Raw genomic sequence first — 16,676 nt, forward strand, 5'->3', positions numbered from 1 at the left:
GGTGGAAGGTCAGGAGTCTTTACTGATCTCTAGGGATGTGGAAGTTCAGGAGTCTTTACTGCTCTCTAGGGAGGTGGAAGGTCAGGAGTCTTTACTGCTCTCTGAGGTGGTGGAAGGTCAGGAGTCTTTACTGATCTCTAGGGAGGTGGAAGTTCAGGAGTCTGTACTGCTCTCTGAGGTGGTGGAAGGACAGGAGTCTTTACTGCTCTCTGAGGTGGTGGAAGGTCAGGACTCTTTACTGCTCTCTAGGGAGGTGGAGGATCAGGAGGCTTTACTGATCTCTAGGGAGATGGAGGATCAGGAGTCTTTACTGATCTCCAGGGAGGTGGAAATTCAGGAGTCTTTACTGCTCTCTGGGGTGGTGGAAGGTCAGGAGTCTTTACTGCTCTCTGGGGTGGTGGAAGGTCAGGAGTCTTTACTGCTCTCTGGGGTGGTGGAAGGTCAGGAGTCTTTACTGCTCTCTGGGGTGGTGGAATGTCAGGAGTCTTTACTGCTCTCTGGAGTGGTGGAAGGTCAGGAGTCTTTACTGCTCTCTGGGGTGGTGGAAGGTTAGGAGTCTTTACTGCTCTGGAGTGGTGGAAGGTCAGGAGTCTTTTCTGCTCTCTGGAGTGTTGGATGGTCAGGAGTCTTTACTGCTCTCTGGAGTGGTGGAAGGTCAGGAGTTTTTACTGCTCTCTGGGGTGGTGGAAGGTCAGGAGTCTTTACTGCTCTCTGGAGTGGTGGAAGGTCAGGAGTCTTTACTGATCTCTAGGGAGGTGGAGGATCAGGAGTCTTTACTGATCTCTAGGGAGGTGGAGGATCAGGAGTCTTTACTGATCTCTAGGGAGGTGGAAGTTCAGGAGTCTTTACTGCTCTCCGAGGTGGTGGAAGGTCAGGAGTCTTTACTGCTCTCCGAGGTGGGTGAAGGTCAGGAGTCTTTCCTGCTCTCTGAGGTGGTGGAAGGTCAGGAGTCTTTACTGCTCTCTGAGGTGGTGAAAGGTCAGGAGTCTTTCCTGCTCTCTGAGGTGGTGGAAGGTCGGGAGTCTTTACTGCTCTCTGAGGTGGTGGAAGGTCAGGAGTCTTTACTGCTCTCTGAGGTGGTGGAAGGTCAGGAGTCTTTACTGCTCTCTGAGGTGGTGGAAGAACAGGAGTCTTTACTGCTCTCTGGAGTGGTGGACGGTCAGGAGTCTTTACTGCTCTCTGGGGTGGTGGAAGGTCAGGAGTCTTTCCTGCTCTCTGAGGTGGTGGAAGGTCAGGAGTCTTTACTGCTCTTTGAGGTGGTGGAAGGTCAGGAGTCTTTACTGCTCTCTGGAGTGGTGGAAGGTCAGGAGTCTTTACTGCTCTCTGGGGTAGTGGAAGGTCAGGAGTCTTTACTGCTCTCTGGAGTGGTGGAAGGTCAGGAGTCTTTACTGTTCTCTGGAGTGGTGGAATGTCAGGAGTCTTTACTGCTCTCTGGAGTGGTGGAAGGTCAGGAGTCTTTACTGCTCTCTGGAGTGGTGGAAGGTCAAGAGTCTTTACTGCTCTCTGGAGTGGTGGAAGGTCAAGAGTCTTTACTGCTCTCTGGAGTGGTGGAAGGTCAGGAGTCTTTACTGCTCCATCTCCAATTCGAATTTGAATGAAAGGAAATATAATTGAATTCAGTGAAATTAAATTAAATTCAAAGGCCTATTCTATTTTATATTAGGTGTAGTCTATACAAATATACATAAAACATCAAACATGTTGTTAATTACATGCATACAAAATATTGTTGAAATAATTGTTTTTCCCTGATAAAGGAAAACGAAACCTGTATGTGAATGCTCTAATTTTAATTATATTTAGTTTCACCCTCAAGTTGACCCTAAAGCCTTCAAAAAGAATCCAATCAAAAGAAATGGTTGGTGGAAATATACTGTACCTGGCTATTCTAAGGTTAAAATAGTTTATGAACATTGTTTCCAGAGAAATGATATCTGGAAGTGTGACCTGTCAGATATAATTCAACTCTCATGTTATATGACTGACCGGAATTAATTTGAATTGTACTCAGTTAAATCTTCTTCCTGTCACTCAAACTCAAATTCTATATCCTGTGAGGTGTGGCCAAATCAGTTTCAATTTCAACTCATGAGTTGGATGGGAGTCAATTCCAATATTCTGAAGTGATCCCAACCCTGCACGGTGCTATCTAGAACCTAAAAGAGTTCTTTGGTCGTCCCCATAGGAGCATCCTTTGAAGAACCCTTTTTGGTTCCAGGTAGAACCCGTCCCACAGAGGGTTCTACCTGGAACCAACAAGGGTTCTCCAATGGGGACAGCCAAAGAACCCCTTTGGAACCCTTTTTTCTAAGAGTGTGGCGTGTGTTTGTGTGTCTGTGTGTGTCTGTGCATGTGTGTGTGTTCAGTCAGCCCCAGTGTGTTCAGTCGGTCCCAGTGTGTTCAGTCGGTCCCAGTGTGTTCAGTCAGTCCCAGTGTGTTCAGTCGGTCCCAGTGTGTTCATTCAGCCTCAGTGTGTTCAGTCGGTCCCAGTGTGTTCAGTCGATCCCAGTGTGTTCAGTCAGTCCCAGTGTGTTCAGTCAGTCCCAGTGTGTTCAGTCGGCCCCAGTGTGTTCAGTCGGTTCCAGTGTGTTCAGTCGGTCCCAGTGTGTTCAGTCAGTCCCAGTGTGTTCAGTCAGTCCCAGTGTGTTCAGTCAGTCCCAGTGTGTTCAGTCAGTCCCAGGGTGTTCAGTCAGTCCCAGTGTGTTCAGTCAGTCCCAGTGTGTTCAGTCAGTCCCAGTGTGTTCAGTCGGTCCCAGTGTGTTCAGTCGGTCCCAGTGTGTTCAGTCAGTCCCAGTGTGTTCAGTCGGTCCCAGTGTGTTCAGTCGGTCCCAGTGTGTTCAGTCTGTCCCAGTGTGTTCAGTCAGTCCCAGTGTGTTCAGTCAGTCCCAGTGTGTTCAGTCGTCCCAGGGTGTTCAGTCAGTCCCAGTGTGTTCAGTCAGTCCCAGTGTGTTCAGTCAGTCCCAGGGTGTTCAGTCAGTCCCAGTGTGTTCAGTCAGTCCCAGTGTGTTCAGTCAGTCCCAGTGTGTTCAGTCGGTCCCAGTGTGTTCAGTCGGTCCCAGTGTGTTCAGTCAGTCCCAGTGTGTTCAGTCGGTCCCAGTGTGTTCAGTCGGTCCCAGTGTGTTCAGTCAGTCCCAGTGTGTTCAGTCAGTCCCAGTGTGTTCAGTCAGTCCCAGTGTGTTCAGTCGTCCCAGGGTGTTCAGTCAGTCCCAGTGTGTTCAGTCAGTCCCAGTGTGTTCAGTCAGTCCCAGTGTGTTCAGTCGGTCCCAGTGTGTTCAGTCGGTCCCAGTGTGTTCAGTCGGTCCCAGTGTGTTCAGTCGGTCCCAGTGTGTTCAGTCAGTCCCAGTGTGTTCAGTCGGTCCCAGTGTGTTCAGTCGGTCCCAGTGTGTTCAGTCAGTCCCAGTGTGTTCAGTCAGTCCCAGTGTGTTCAGTCAGTCCCAGTGTGTTCAGTCGGTCCCAGTGTGTTCAGTCGGTCCCAGTGTGTTCAGTCGGCCCCAGTGTGTTCAGTCGGTCCCAGTGTGTTCAGTCGGTCCCAGTGTGTTCAGTCAGTCCCAGTGTGTTCAGTCGGTCCCAGTGTGTTCAGTCAGTCCCAGTGTGTTCAGTCGGTCCCAGTGTGTTCAGTCGGCCCCAGTGTGTTCAGTCAGTCCCAGTGTGTTCAGTCGGTCCCAGTGTGTTCAGTCAGTCCCAGTGTTTTCAGTCAGTCCCAGTGTGTTCAGTCGGTTCCAGGGTGTTCAGTCAGTCCCATCTCAATGATATCCTCCATTTACTGTTGGATGGGCTGTACTGTATCATATAGTTTTACATGTCTGTACATGCATATATATAAACCCTCAGACAAACACACACATGCATCCTGTCTCATAAAACATAATGATAGAGCAGTGATAAACACTGATTACACACACACCTCATACACCCGGCTGCCGTACCAGGCTGTGCCTGGAGGGGGTGACTGCTTTGCTTCTGCTGCTCCTTATAAATGATCATCATAGGACATCAGCAGGAGCAGGTGAGGAATGGCACGTGACTCAATTCTAAAGTGGTGCACCAGTTACCACCATGAAGACGCTGTATAATTTGTTTTCCTGTGAACTTGAGGCAGAACACAAACTGGGGAAACACCTCACCACCATACCTTCCCATTCCTCCATTCCCCAAGGATGGAGTTACACTTTACACTCCTGTCTAAAGCTGAGAGCGACCCTGCCGCTCCCTACATCATCCCTCATCCTCCTCAACCCTTCACCCTCATCCTCCTCAACTCTTCACCCCTCATCCTCCTCAACCCTTCACCCCTCATCCTCCTCAACCCTTCACCCCTTCACCCCTCATCCTCCTCAACCCTTCACCTCTCATCCTCCTCAACCCTTCACCTCTCATCCTCCTCAACCCTTCACCCCTCATCCTCCTCAACCCTTCATCCCTCATCCTCCTCAACCCTTCACCCCTCATCCTCCTCAACCCTTCACCCCTCATCCTCCTCAACCCTTCACCCCTCATCCTCCTCAACCCTTCACCCCTCATCCTCCTCAACCCTTCACCTCTCATCCTCCTCAACCCTTCACCCCTCATCCTCCTCAACCCTTCACCCCTCATCCTCCTCAACCCTTCACCCCTCATCCTCCTCAACCCTTCACCCCTCATCCTCCTCAACCCTTCACCCCTCATCCTCCTCAACCCTTCACCTCTCATCCTCCTCAACCCTTCACCTCTCATCCTCCTCAACCCTTCACCCCTCATCCTCCTCAACCCTTCACCCCTCATCCTCCTCAACCCTTCACCCCTCATCCTCCTCAACCCTTCACCTCTCATCCTCCTCAACCCTTCACCCCTCATCCTCCTCAACCCTTCACCTCTCATCCTCCTCAACCCTTCACCTCTCATCCTCCTCAACCCTTCACCCCTCATCCTCCTCAACCCTTCACCCCTCATCCTCCTCAACCCTTCACCCCTCATCCTCCTCAACCCTTCACCTCTCATCCTCCTCAACCCTTCACCCCTCATCCTCCTCAACCCTTCACCCTCATCTTCCTCAACCCTTCACCCCTCATCCTCCTCAACCCTTCACCCCTCATCCTCCTCAACCCTTCACACCTCATCCTCCTCAACCCTTCATCCCTCATCCTCCTCAACCCTTCACCTCTCATCCTCCTCAACCCTTCACCCCTCATCCTCCTTACCCTTCATCCTCCTCAACCCTTCCCCCTCTTCCTCCTCGCCCCTTCATCCCTCATCCTCCTCAACCCTTTATCCCTCATCCTCTTCACCCTTCATCCCTCATCCTCCTCAACCCTTCACCCTTCATCCTCCTCAACCTCCTCACTCATCATCCTCCTCTACCTCCTCACCCATCATCCTCCTCCATCTCCTCACCCCCCCCAACTCAACTCTCCTTGCCTCCCGGGTGTCCATCTCTTTATTCAGGGTGTTGGACTGTGGTTATCAGCCCTCTGCAGCCTGCTAGTCCCAGGGAAGGATGGGAGAAGAGTGTAGTTGAGAGACGGAGGGAAGGAGGGAGAAAGAGAGGGAGGGAGATGTCAGGGCTCTCAGGGACTGTCAATGGAGAAAGCGAGAGATATGGAGAGAGAGAGAGAGAGAGAGAGAGAGAGAAGGAAGGAAGTGTTTAGCCTGTCAGAGACAGGGAGGGAAGAATGTTAAAGCCAGGCACAGGTATCAAATGAGCCTCAGTGTAACTACAATCTGTCAAACCTGCAGGATTCTTATCAAATTGGAATTATTGATGGAATGATTCTGCTGTGTTCTAAAGACAGCTCACCCAGAGACACACACGTGATAGAAACCTTTCATTCTATCTTTCCAAAAGCAGACTGTGCCAGAGAGTGTACCAAGATAGATACAAGTAATTCCCTTTTGAGACAAAGGCAGGGTGGGGTGAGAGAGAGGAAGGAAGGAATTGAAGAGATAAAGAGAGATGTTGGTATTTGTGCACGGTGCTCTGAGGAGGTGTAATCATAGATCAAAGGAAGCCTGGTAGTGGGGGAGACGGTGTGGGCACGGCTGGGGATGGTCAGGTGACTGGCTTACCTGCAGACAGCCTGACCCCTGAGAAGGACCCCTGCAGAGAAACCCCTTAGGGATGGACAAACAGGACATGGTTTTAAACACACCACTGAGCTTCAGATGGAAGGAAACCTCATCCCATCAATAACTAATGGTCAGCTCACAATACAGGAGCGAGCCAGTCTACTGAGGGACAGCTGGGGGAAGAGACATTTTCACAGGAAAAGAAATCATTTCAGTTCCGCTTGCCTGTGATATTTCTGCATTGTTCCTCTTCCGCTCTCAATCCGTATTGAATTACTCAATCATAGCAGAAATGTTCTGGCTGTAAGAGAGCTGGTATTCGGCCGACGCTTCAGGAGATTACACAAAATCATTTCATTTTTAATCACAGCTCACGGCTGGAGGGGTGTGCATGTTGTTCAGTAGCGTGTTTGTGTGTGCACTGTGAATACATGAGAGTGAGCTTGAGTGTTGTGTGTGTGTCTGTTGTGTTGTGTATGTGCAATTGGAATATCCCCTTGTTCCCACAGCTAGTCCCAATGTCCCCCTCTCCCCCTGAGGACAGAGAGGTTTCTCAGCAGGTTATTTTTAATCTAGAAACAAGGGGGAGGCATTAAGCCAGACCTGTATGATTCTGACCACAGACATGGAGGAGCGGGAGGGAGGGAGGGAGGGAGGGTGGGAGGGAGGGAGGGAGGGGGAAAGAACAGGGTCTATTTGGCACAGAACTCTGTTTTTCACTGTCTAATGTCCCTCTCAGTAGTGACGTATCATCAACCCCCCGTTACATTGAAGCAGTGGGTATAGCTAGAGCTACTTGAGTTATACATGACACAGTTCTACTGCCTCAACCAGTGTGTATATCTGTATTAAAATGTCTCTGAGTCTACTGTTGAAGTGTGTGTGTCCTTAGCATGTTGTTACATGTCTGTCTTCACAGAGGTCCTGATGAACACTAAGACAGAGACGTCAGATCTCAGATGGACCGTCTACTCCCATGACAACCCTCAGGTGTGTAGACTGACCCCCAAATGGATCCTCTCATTATCTTCTACTTTCTTTCTGGGAGATTCTCAATTGGAAAAAAGTCTGTCCTCTCCTCAGCTCCTCTGATCCTCCTGGACACGGAAACCGAGGTTGAGTGTCAATTCGTTAGTAGGTGAACGGAGGGCTATGCTCCCCTCCTCTATTACCTACTTCTGCAGAGGATTCACAAGAGCGAAACGAGTTGAGATTCTTCCTACGCTCACAAAAGTTCCATAATAATAAAGACATTTCAATTGAAAAGTTCCAAAATAATAAAGACATTTCAATTGAAAAGTTCCAAAATAATAAAGACATTTCAAGTCATATTAGGTCTATATACAGTATTGTAATGATGTGCAAATAGTTAAAGTACAAAAGGGAAAATAAATAAGCATGAATATAGATTGGATTTACAATGGTGTTTGTTCTTCACTGGTTGCCCTTTTCTTGTGGCAACAGGTCACAAGTCTTGCTGCTAGATATGGGAGTTTATTTGTTTTCAAATTCTTTGTGGTTCTGTGTAGTCTGAGGAAAATACAGTTGAAGTCGGAAGTTTACATACACCTTGGCCAAATACATTTAAACTCAGTTTTTCACAATTCCTGACATTTAATGATAGTAAAAATTACCTGTCTTAGGTCAGTTAGGATCACCACTTTATTTTAAGAATCTGAAATGTTAGAATAATAGTAGAGAGAATGATTTATTTCCGCTTTTATTTCTTTCATCACATTCTCAGTGGGTCAGAAGTTTACATTCACTCAATTAGTATTTGGTAGCATTGCCTTTAAATTGTTTAACTTGGGTCAAACGTTTCGGATAGCCTTCCACAAGCTTCCTACAATAAGTTGGGTGAATTTTGGCCCCTTCCTCCTGACAGAGCTGGTGTAACTGAGTCAGGTTTGTAGGCCTCCTTGTTCGCACACGCTTCTTCAGTTCTGCCCATACATTTTCTATAGGATTGAGGTCAGGGATTTGTGATGGCCACTCCAATACCTTGACTTTGTTGTCCTTAAGCCATTTTGCCACAACTTTGGAAGTATGCTTGGGGTCATTGTCCATTTGAAAGAACCATTTGCGACCAAGCTTTAACTTCCTGACTGATGTCTTGAGATGTTGCTTCAATATATCCACCTAATTTTCCTACCTCGTGATGCCATCTATTATGTGAAGTGCACCAGTCCCTCCTGCAGCAAAGCACCCCCACAACATGATGCTGCCACCCCCGTGCTTCACGGTTGGGATGGTGTTCTTCGGCAAGCCTCCCCCTTTTTCCTCCAAACATTACGATGGTCATTATGGCCAAACAGTCCTATTTTCATTTCATCAGACCAGAGGACCAGACCAAAAATGTCTCCAAAATTGTTGGAACAATTACTTGTGTCATGCACAAAGTAGATGTCCTAACTGACTAGCCAAAACTATAGTTTGTTAACAAGAAATTTGTGGAGTGGTTGAAAAAACAGTTTTAATGACTCCAACCTAAGTCTTTGTAAACTTCAACTGTATGTGTCTCTAATCTGGTCATACATTTGGCGGGAGGTTAAAGATGCAGCTCAGTTTCCATCTCATTTGGTGGGCAGTGTGCACATAGCCTGTCTTCTCTTGAGAGCCACTCTCTCTCTGTAGACCTTGGGTCCATCCAATCCTGGGTCCATCCTCCTACCTTTGAACTCTCTTTATACCCTGCATACCTACTATATAATGATGTGTCATTGATGGTATTGCTATCGAACCATCTCTTCTCCTCACTTCCCGCCCTTTGTCTCAGTGGGAGGAGGTGAGTGGTCTGGACGAGGAGAACAATAGCGTGAGGACCTATCAGATCTGCCAGATGGATGGCGCCTCCAGCCATTGGCTGCGCAGCGGGCTGATCCAGCGTCGGGGAGCGTCCCAGGTGTACGTGGAGCTGCGCTTCACCATGATCGAGTGTTCGTCCAGAGTCACACACCACCGCAGCTGCAAGGAGACCTTCAACCTCTTCTACTACCAGGCCGACTCTGACGAGGCTACACCCACTCACCCATCCTGGATGGAGAACCCTTATACTAAGGTACACAGCTACTGTACACACACACACACACACATCAACAGTCAACGACAAAACCCTCCTCGAGAACCCCTACATCACGGTGAACAGCTGTACACATGCTGACATACACACCTACACTGAACACACACGGACCCACTGGAATGGGAGCTCTTCAAGTAGACTTTTGGGATGTTGAATTCTATGTAGAGATATTACTTCCTGTGTTTGTGTTGACCGTCTGCCTCTCCCTCCTGTCATCCTGTAGGTGGACACAGTGGCTGCAGACTTCCTGCTGAGGAAAGGCGGGGAGCGTAAGTTCAATGTGAAGACGCTGCGACTGGGGCCTCTGTCTAAGAGGGGCTTCTACCTGGCCTTCCAGGCCCAGGGAGCCTGCATGGCCCTGCTGTCTGCCAGGGTGTTCTTCAAGAAGTGTCCCGCCCTGGCCAGCTCCCTGTCCTCCTTCCCTGAGACCGTGCCCCGTACCCTGGTGCAGGAGGCCCAGGGGGTGTGTGTGGACAACGCTGCCCAGCAGGGGCCCCGGCCACGCCCACCTAAACTCTTTTGTGGAGAGGACGGCCAATGGGTGGGCCAGCCCACTACCTCCTGTGGCTGTCTGCCCGGGTACGAGCCCGCCGACGGACACACCCGCTGCTCAGGTAAGGGGGGGTTTGAAGACAAGAGAGGATAATATGCTGTCTCATCTGTTTAGATGGGAAGCTATTCTCTCTGTCCTTTTCCTCACTCACTCTCTCTCTCACGCTCTCACACTCACTCACTCATTCTCACCCTCTCTCTCTCTCACGCTCTCTCACACTCACTCACTCATTCTCACCCCCTCTCTCTCTCTCTCTCACTCATTCTCACTCTCTCTCTCTCTCACGCTCTCTCACACTCACTCACTCACTCATTCTCACCCTCTCTCTCACTCTCCCTCTCTCTCTCTCTCTCACGCTCTCTCACACTCACTCACTCATTCTCACCTCTCTCTCTCTCACACTCTCTCACACTCACTCACTCATTCTCACCTCTCTCTCACTCTCACTCTCTCTCTCTCTCTCTCTCTCTCTCTCTCTCACACGCTCTCTCACACTCACTCACTCACTCATTCTCACCCTCTCTCGCTCACGCTCTCTCACACTCACTCACTCTCTCTCTCTCTCTCTCACCCCCCCCCCCCCTCTCTCTCTTACTCATACAGAGAGAGCTGAGGCTTAAACAATGAAACAATGGAGGCGGCGGGTGGGGATGGAGGGCAGGCGAGCGGGGGACAGAAGAGAAGAGGCTTACATAAGCAGTATTATACCAGTGAGAGTGATGGGGCTGGGCCTGGAATATTGAGGGGACTGAGGGAGGTCAGGGGGCGCAGGGCAGAGGGCAGAGGTGAGGGCAGTGTCACAGGGCTAGGTGGTGTTTGGGATATTGTAGGACTGTTTGTCAGTCAGACCCAGTGAATCAGTCATTAATGGAGGGAGGAGAAGAGAAGAGAAGAGGGAGGAGAAGAGGGAGGAGAAGAGAGGAGAAGAGAAGAGGGAGGAGAAGAGAAGAGGGAGGAGAAGAGAGGAGAAGAGAGGAGGGAGGAGAAGAGAAGAGGGATGAAAAGAGAAGAGGGAGGAGAAGAGAGGAGGGAGGGAGGAGCAGAGAAGAGGGAGGAGAAGAGAAGAGGGAGGAGAAGAGGGGGGAGAAGAGAAGAGGGTGGGGAAGGGAGGAGAAGAGAGGAGAGGAGGGGGAGAAGAGAGGAGGGAGGAGCAGAGAAGAGGGAGGAGAAGAGAGGAGGGAGGAACAGAGAAGAGGGTAGAGATGAGAAGAGGGAGGAGAAGAGAGGAGGGAGGAGCAGAGAAGAGGGAGGATAAGGGAGGAGAAGAGAGGGGGAGGATAAGAGAAGAGGGAGGATGAGGGAGGAGAAGAGAAGAGGGCGGAGAAGAGGAGAAGAGAGGAGGGTGGGGAAGGGAGGAGAAGAGAGGAGGAGGGAGAAGAGGGAGGAGAAGAGAAGAGGAGGGAGGAGCAAAGAAGAGGGAGGAGAAGAGAGGAGGGAGGAGAAGAGAAGAGGGAGGAGAAGAGAGGAGGGGAGGAGCAGAGAAGAGGGAGGAGAAGGGAGGAGAAGGGAGGAGAAGAGAGGGGGAGGATAAGAGAAGAGGGAGGATGAGGGAGGAGAAGAGAAGAGGGAGGAGAAGAGAGGAGGGAGGAGAAGAGAAGAGGGAGGAGAAGAGAAGAGGGAGGAGAAGAGGGGGGAGAAGAGAAGAGTGTGGGGAAGGGAGGAGAAGAGAGAGGAGAGGAGGGGGAGAAGAGAGGAGGGAGGAGCAGAGAAGAGGGAGGAGAAGAGAGGAGGGAGGAGAAGAGAAGAGGGAGGAGAGGAGAGGAGGGATGAGAAGAGAGGAGGGAGGAGAAGAGGGAAGGGAGGAAAAGAGCGGAGGGAGGAGAAGAGAAGTGGGAGGAGAAGAGAAAAGAAGAGAAGAGGGAGGAGGGAGAGGGGAGGGAGGAGAAGAGAAGTGGGAGGAAAAGGGAGGAGAAGAGAAGAGGGGGAATAAGAGAAGAGGGAGGAGAAGAGAAGAGGGAGGAGAAGAGGAGAAGAGAGGAGGGTGGGGAAGGGAGGAGAAGAGAGAGAGGAGGGAGGAGGAGGGAGAAGAGAAGAGGAGGGAGGAGCAAAGAAGAGGGAGGAGAAGAGAGGAGGGAGGAGAGGGGTGAGGGAGGAGAAGAGAAGAGGGAGGAGAAGAGAGGAGGGAGGAGCAGAGAAGAGGGAGGATAAGGGAGGAGAAGAGAGGGGGAGGATAAGAGAAGAGGGAGGATGAGGGAGGAGAAGAGAAGAGGGGGAGAAGAGGAGAAGAGAGGAGGGTGGGGAAGGGAGGAGAAGAGAGGAGAGGAGGGAGGAGAAGAGAGGAGGAGGGAGAAGAGGGAGGAGAAGAGAAGAGGAGGGAGGAGCAAAGAAGAGGGAGGAGAAGAGAGGAGGGAGGAGAAGAGAAGAGGGAGGAGAAGAGAGGAGGGAGGAGCAGAGAAGAGGGAGGAGAAGGGAGGAGAAGAGAGGAGAAGAGAGGGGGAGGATAAGAGAAGAGGGAGGATGAGGGAGGAGAAGAGAAGAGGGAGGAGAAGAGAGGAGGGAGGAGAAGAGAAGAGGGAGGAGAAGAGAGGAGGGTGGGGAAGGGAGGAGAGAGAAGAGAGGAGAGGAGGGAGGAGAAGAGAGGAGGGAGGAGAAGAGAAGAGGGAGGAGAAGAGAAGAGGAGAGGCGCAAAAGAAGAGGGAGGAGAAGAGAAGAGGGAGGAGAAGAGAGGAGAAGAGAGGGGGAGGATAAGAGAAGAGGGAGGATGAGGGAGGAGAAGAGAAGAGGGGGAGAAGAGGAGAAGAGAGGAGGGTGGGGAAGGGAGGAGAAGAGAGGAGAGGGAGGGAGGAGAAGAGAGGAGGGATGAGAAGAGAGGAGGGAGGAGAAGAGGGAAGGGAGGAAAAGAGCGGAGGGAGGAGAAGAGAAGTGGGAGGAGAAGAGAAAAGAAGAGAAGAGGGAGGAGAAGAGGAGGGAGGAGAAGAGAAGTGGGAGGAAAAGGGAGGAGAAGAGAAGAGGGGGAATAAGAGAAGAGGGAGGAGAAGAGAAGAGGGAGGAGAAGAGGAGAAGAGAGGAGGGTGGGGAAGGGAGGAGAAGAGAGGAGAGGAGGGAGGAGGAGGGAGAAGAGAAGAGGAGGGAGGAGCAAAGAAGAGGGAGGAGAAGAGAGGAGGGAGGAGAGGGGTGAGGGAGGAGAAGAGAAGAGGGAGGAGAAGAGAGGAGGGAGGAGCAGAGAAGAGGGAGGATAAGGGAGGAGAAGAGAGGGGGAGGATAAGAGAAGAGGGAGGATGAGGGAGGAGAAGAGAAGAGGGGGAGAAGAGGAGAAGAGAGGAGGGTGGGGAAGGGAGGAGAAGAGAGGAGAGGAGAGGGGAGGAGAAGAGAGGAGGAGGGAGAAGAGGGAGGAGAAGAGAAGAGGAGGGAGGAGCAAAGAAGAGGGAGGAGAAGAGAGGAGGGAGGAGAAGAGAAGAGGGAGGAGAAGAGAGGAGGGAGGAGCAGAGAAGAGGGAGGAGAAGGGAGGAGAAGAGAGGAGAAGAGAGGGGGAGGATAAGAGAAGAGGGAGGATGAGGGAGGAGAAGAGAAGAGGGAGGAGAAGAGAGGAGGGAGGAGAAGAGAAGAGGGAGGAGAAGAGAGGAGGGTGGGGAAGGGAGGAGAAGAGAGGAGAGGAGGGAGGAGAAGAGAGGAGGGAGGAGAAGAGAAGAGGGAGGAGAAGAGAAGAGGAGGGAGGCGCAAAGAAGAGGGAGGAGAAGAGAAGAGGGAGGAGAAGAGAGGAGAAGAGAGGGGGAGGATAAGAGAAGAGGGAGGATGAGGGAGGAGAAGAGAAGAGGGGGAGAAGAGGAGAAGAGAGGAGGGTGGGGAAGGGAGGAGAAGAGAGGAGAGGAGGGAGGAGAAGAGAGGAGGAGGGAGAAGAGGGAGGAGAAGAGAAGAGGAGGGAGGAGCAAAGAAGAGGGAGGAGAAGAGAGGAGGGAGGAGAAGAGAGAGGGGAGGAGAAGAGAGGAGGGAGGAGCAGAGAAGAGGGAGGAGAAGGGAGGAGAAGGGAGGAGAAGAGAGGGGAGGATAAGAGAAGAGGGAGGATGAGGGAGGAGAAGAGAGGAGGGAGGAGAAGAGAAGAGGGAGGAGAAGAGGGGGAGAAGAGAAGAGTGTGGGGAAGGGAGGAGAAGAGAGGAGAGGAGGGGAGAAGAGAGGAGGGAGGAGAAGAGGGAGGAGAAGAGAGGAGGGAGGAGAAGAGAAGAGGGAGGAGAGGAGAGGAGGGATGAGAAGAGAGGAGGGAGGAGAAGAGGGAAGGGAGGAAAAGAGCGGAGGGAGGAGAAGAGAAGTGGGAGGAGAAGAGAAAAGAAGAGAAGAGGGATGAGAAGAGGGGAGGGAGGAGAAGAGAAGTGGGAGGAAAAGGGAGGAGAAGAGAAGAGGGGGAATAAGAGAAGAGGGAGGAGAAGAGAAGAGGGAGGAGAAGAGGAGAAGAGAGGAGGGTGGGGAAGGGAGGAGAAGAGAGGAGAGGAGGGAGGAGGAGGGAGAAGAGAAGAGGAGGGAGGAGCAAAGAAGAGGGAGGAGAAGAGAGGAGGGAGGAGAGGGGTGAGGGAGGAGAAGAGAAGAGGGAGGAGAAGAGAGGAGGGAGGAGCAGAGAAGAGGGAGGATAAGGGAGGAGAAGAGAGGGGGAGGATAAGAGAAGAGGGAGGATGAGGGAGGAGAAGAGAAGAGGGGGAGAAGAGGAGAAGAGAGGAGGGTGGGGAAGGGAGGAGAAGAGAGGAGAGGAGGGAGGAGAAGAGAGGAGGAGGGAGAAGAGGGAGGAGAAGAGAAGAGGAGGGAGGAGCAAAGAAGAGGGAGGAGAAGAGAGGAGGGAGGAGAAGAGAAGAGGGAGGAGAAAGAGAGGAGGGAGGAGCAGAGAAGAGGGAGGAGAAGGGAGGAGAAGAGAGGAGAAGAGAGGGGGAGGATAAGAGAAGAGGGAGGATGAGGGAGGAGAAGAGAAGAGGGAGGAGAAGAGAGGAGGGAGGAGAAGAGAAGAGGGAGGAGAAGAGAGGAGGGTGGGGAAGGAGGAGAAGAGAGGAGAGGAGGGAGGAGAAGAGAGGAGGGAGGAGAAGAGAAGAGGGAGGAGAAGAGAAGAGGAGGGAGGCGCAAAGAAGAGGGAGGAGAAGAGAAGAGGGAGGAGAAGAGAGGAGAAGAGAGAGGGGGGAGGATAAGAGAAGAGGGAGGATGAGGGAGGAGAAGAGAAGAGGGGGAGAAGAGGAGAAGAGAGGAGGGTGGGGAAGGGAGGAGAAGAGAGGAGAGGAGGGAGGAGAAGAGAGGAGGGATGAGAAGAGAGGAGGGAGGAGAAGAGGGAAGGGAGGAAAAGAGCGGAGGGAGGAGAAGAGAAGTGGGAGGAGAAGAGAAAAGAAGAGAAGAGGGAGGAGAAGAGGGGAGGGAGGAGAAGAGAAGTGGGAGGAAAAGGGAGGAGAAGAGAAGAGGGGGAATAAGAGAAGAGGGAGGAGAAGAGAAGAGGGAGGAGAAGAGGAGAAGAGAGGAGGGTGGGGAAGGGAGGAGAAGAGAGGAGAGGAGGGAGGAGGAGGGAGAAGAGAAGAGGAGGGAGGAGCAAAGAAGAGGGAGGAGAAGAGAGGAGGGAGGAGAGGGGGTGAGGGAGGAGAAGAGAAGAGGGAGGAGAAGAGAGGAGGGAGGAGCAGAGAAGAGGGAGGATAAGGGAGGAGAAGAGAGGGGGGAGGATAAGAGAAGAGGGAGGATGAGGGAGGAGAGAGAAGAGGGGGAGAAGAGGAGAAGAGAGGAGGGTGGGGAAGGGAGGAGAAGAGAGGAGAGGAGGGAGGAGAAGGAGGAGGAGGGAGAAGAGGGAGGAGAAGAGAAGAGGAGGGAGGAGCAAAGAAGAGGGAGGAGAAGAGGAGGGAGGAGAAGAGAAGAGGGAGGAGAAGAGAGGAGGGAGGAGCAGAGAAGAGGGAGGAGAAGGGAGGAGAAGAGAGGAGAAGAGAGGGGGAGGATAAGAGAAGAGGGAGGATGAGGGAGGAGAAGAGAAGAGGGAGGAGAAGAGAGGAGGAGGAGAAGAGAAGAGGAGGAGAAGAGAGGAGGGTGGGGAAGGGAGGAGAAGAGAGGAGAGGAGGGAGGAGAAGAGAGGAGGGGAGGAGAAGAGAAGAGGGAGGAGAAGAGAAGAGGAGGGAGGCGCAAAGAAGAGGGAGGAGAAGAGAAGAGGGAGGAGAAGAGAGGAGAAGAGAGGGGGAGGATAAGAGAAGAGGGAGGATGAGGGAGGAGAAGAGAAGAGGGGGAGAAGAGGAGAAGAGAGAGGAGGGTGGGGAAGGGAGGAGAAGAGAGGAGAGGAGGGAGGAGAAGAGAGGAGGAGGGAGAAGAGGGAGGAGAAGAGAAGAGGAGGGAGGAGCAAAGAAGAGGGAGGAGAAGAGAGGAGGGAGGAGAAGAGAAGAGGGAGGAGAAGAGAGGAGGGAGGAGCAGAGAAGAGGGAGGAGAAGGGAGGAGAAGGGAGGAGAAGAGAGGGGGAGGATAAGAGAAGAGGGAGGATGAGGGAGGAGAAGAGAAGAGGGGGAGGAGAAGAGAGGAGGGAGGAGAAGAGAAGAGGGAGGAGAAGAGAAGAGGGAGGAGAAGAGGGGGAGAAGAGAAGAGTGTGGGGAAGGGGAGGAGAAGAGAGGGAGAGGAGGGGGAGAAGAGAGGAGGGAGGAGAAGAGGGAGGAGAAGAGAGGAGGGAGGAGAAGAGAAGAAGGGAGGAGAGGAGAGGAGGGATGAGAAGAGAGGAGGGAGGAGAAGAGGGAAGGGAGGAAAAGAGCGGAGGGAGGAGAAGAGAAGTGGGAGGAGAAGAGAAAAGAAGAGAAGAGGGAGGAGAAGAGGGGAGGGAGGAGAAGAGAGTGGGAGGAAAAGGGAGGAGAAGAGAAGAGGGGGAATAAGAGAAGAGGGAGGAGAAGAGAAGAGGGAGGAGAAGAGGAGAAGAGAGGAGGGTGGGGAAGGAGGAGAAGAGAGGAGAGGAGGGAGGAGGAGGGAGAAGAGGAGGGAGGAGCAAAGAAGAGGGAGGAGAGGGGTGAGGGAGGAGAAGAGAAGAGGGAGGAGAAGAGAGGAGGGAGGAGCAGAGAAGAGGGAGGATAAGGGAGGAGAAGA

The 16,676-nt window shown here is 52.2% G+C and overlaps 1 protein-coding gene across 1 annotated transcript in view; it reads left to right on the forward strand.

The window, feature by feature from the left end:
- Positions 1-16,676, forward strand: part of LOC115119932 (ephrin type-B receptor 4a-like) — an 85,875-nt gene that overhangs the window by 22,232 nt on the left and 46,967 nt on the right. Inside the window, exons 2-4 of the mRNA XM_065004866.1 lie at positions 6,962-7,032; positions 8,819-9,100; positions 9,345-9,735. Coding sequence (XP_064860938.1) covers positions 6,962-7,032; positions 8,819-9,100; positions 9,345-9,735 — 744 coding nt within the window. The remainder of the gene's footprint in view (positions 1-6,961; positions 7,033-8,818; positions 9,101-9,344; positions 9,736-16,676) is intronic.

This window comes from Oncorhynchus nerka, linkage group LG19, assembly GCF_034236695.1.
Source record: "Oncorhynchus nerka isolate Pitt River linkage group LG19, Oner_Uvic_2.0, whole genome shotgun sequence".
NCBI lineage: Eukaryota > Metazoa > Chordata > Actinopteri > Salmoniformes > Salmonidae > Oncorhynchus > Oncorhynchus nerka.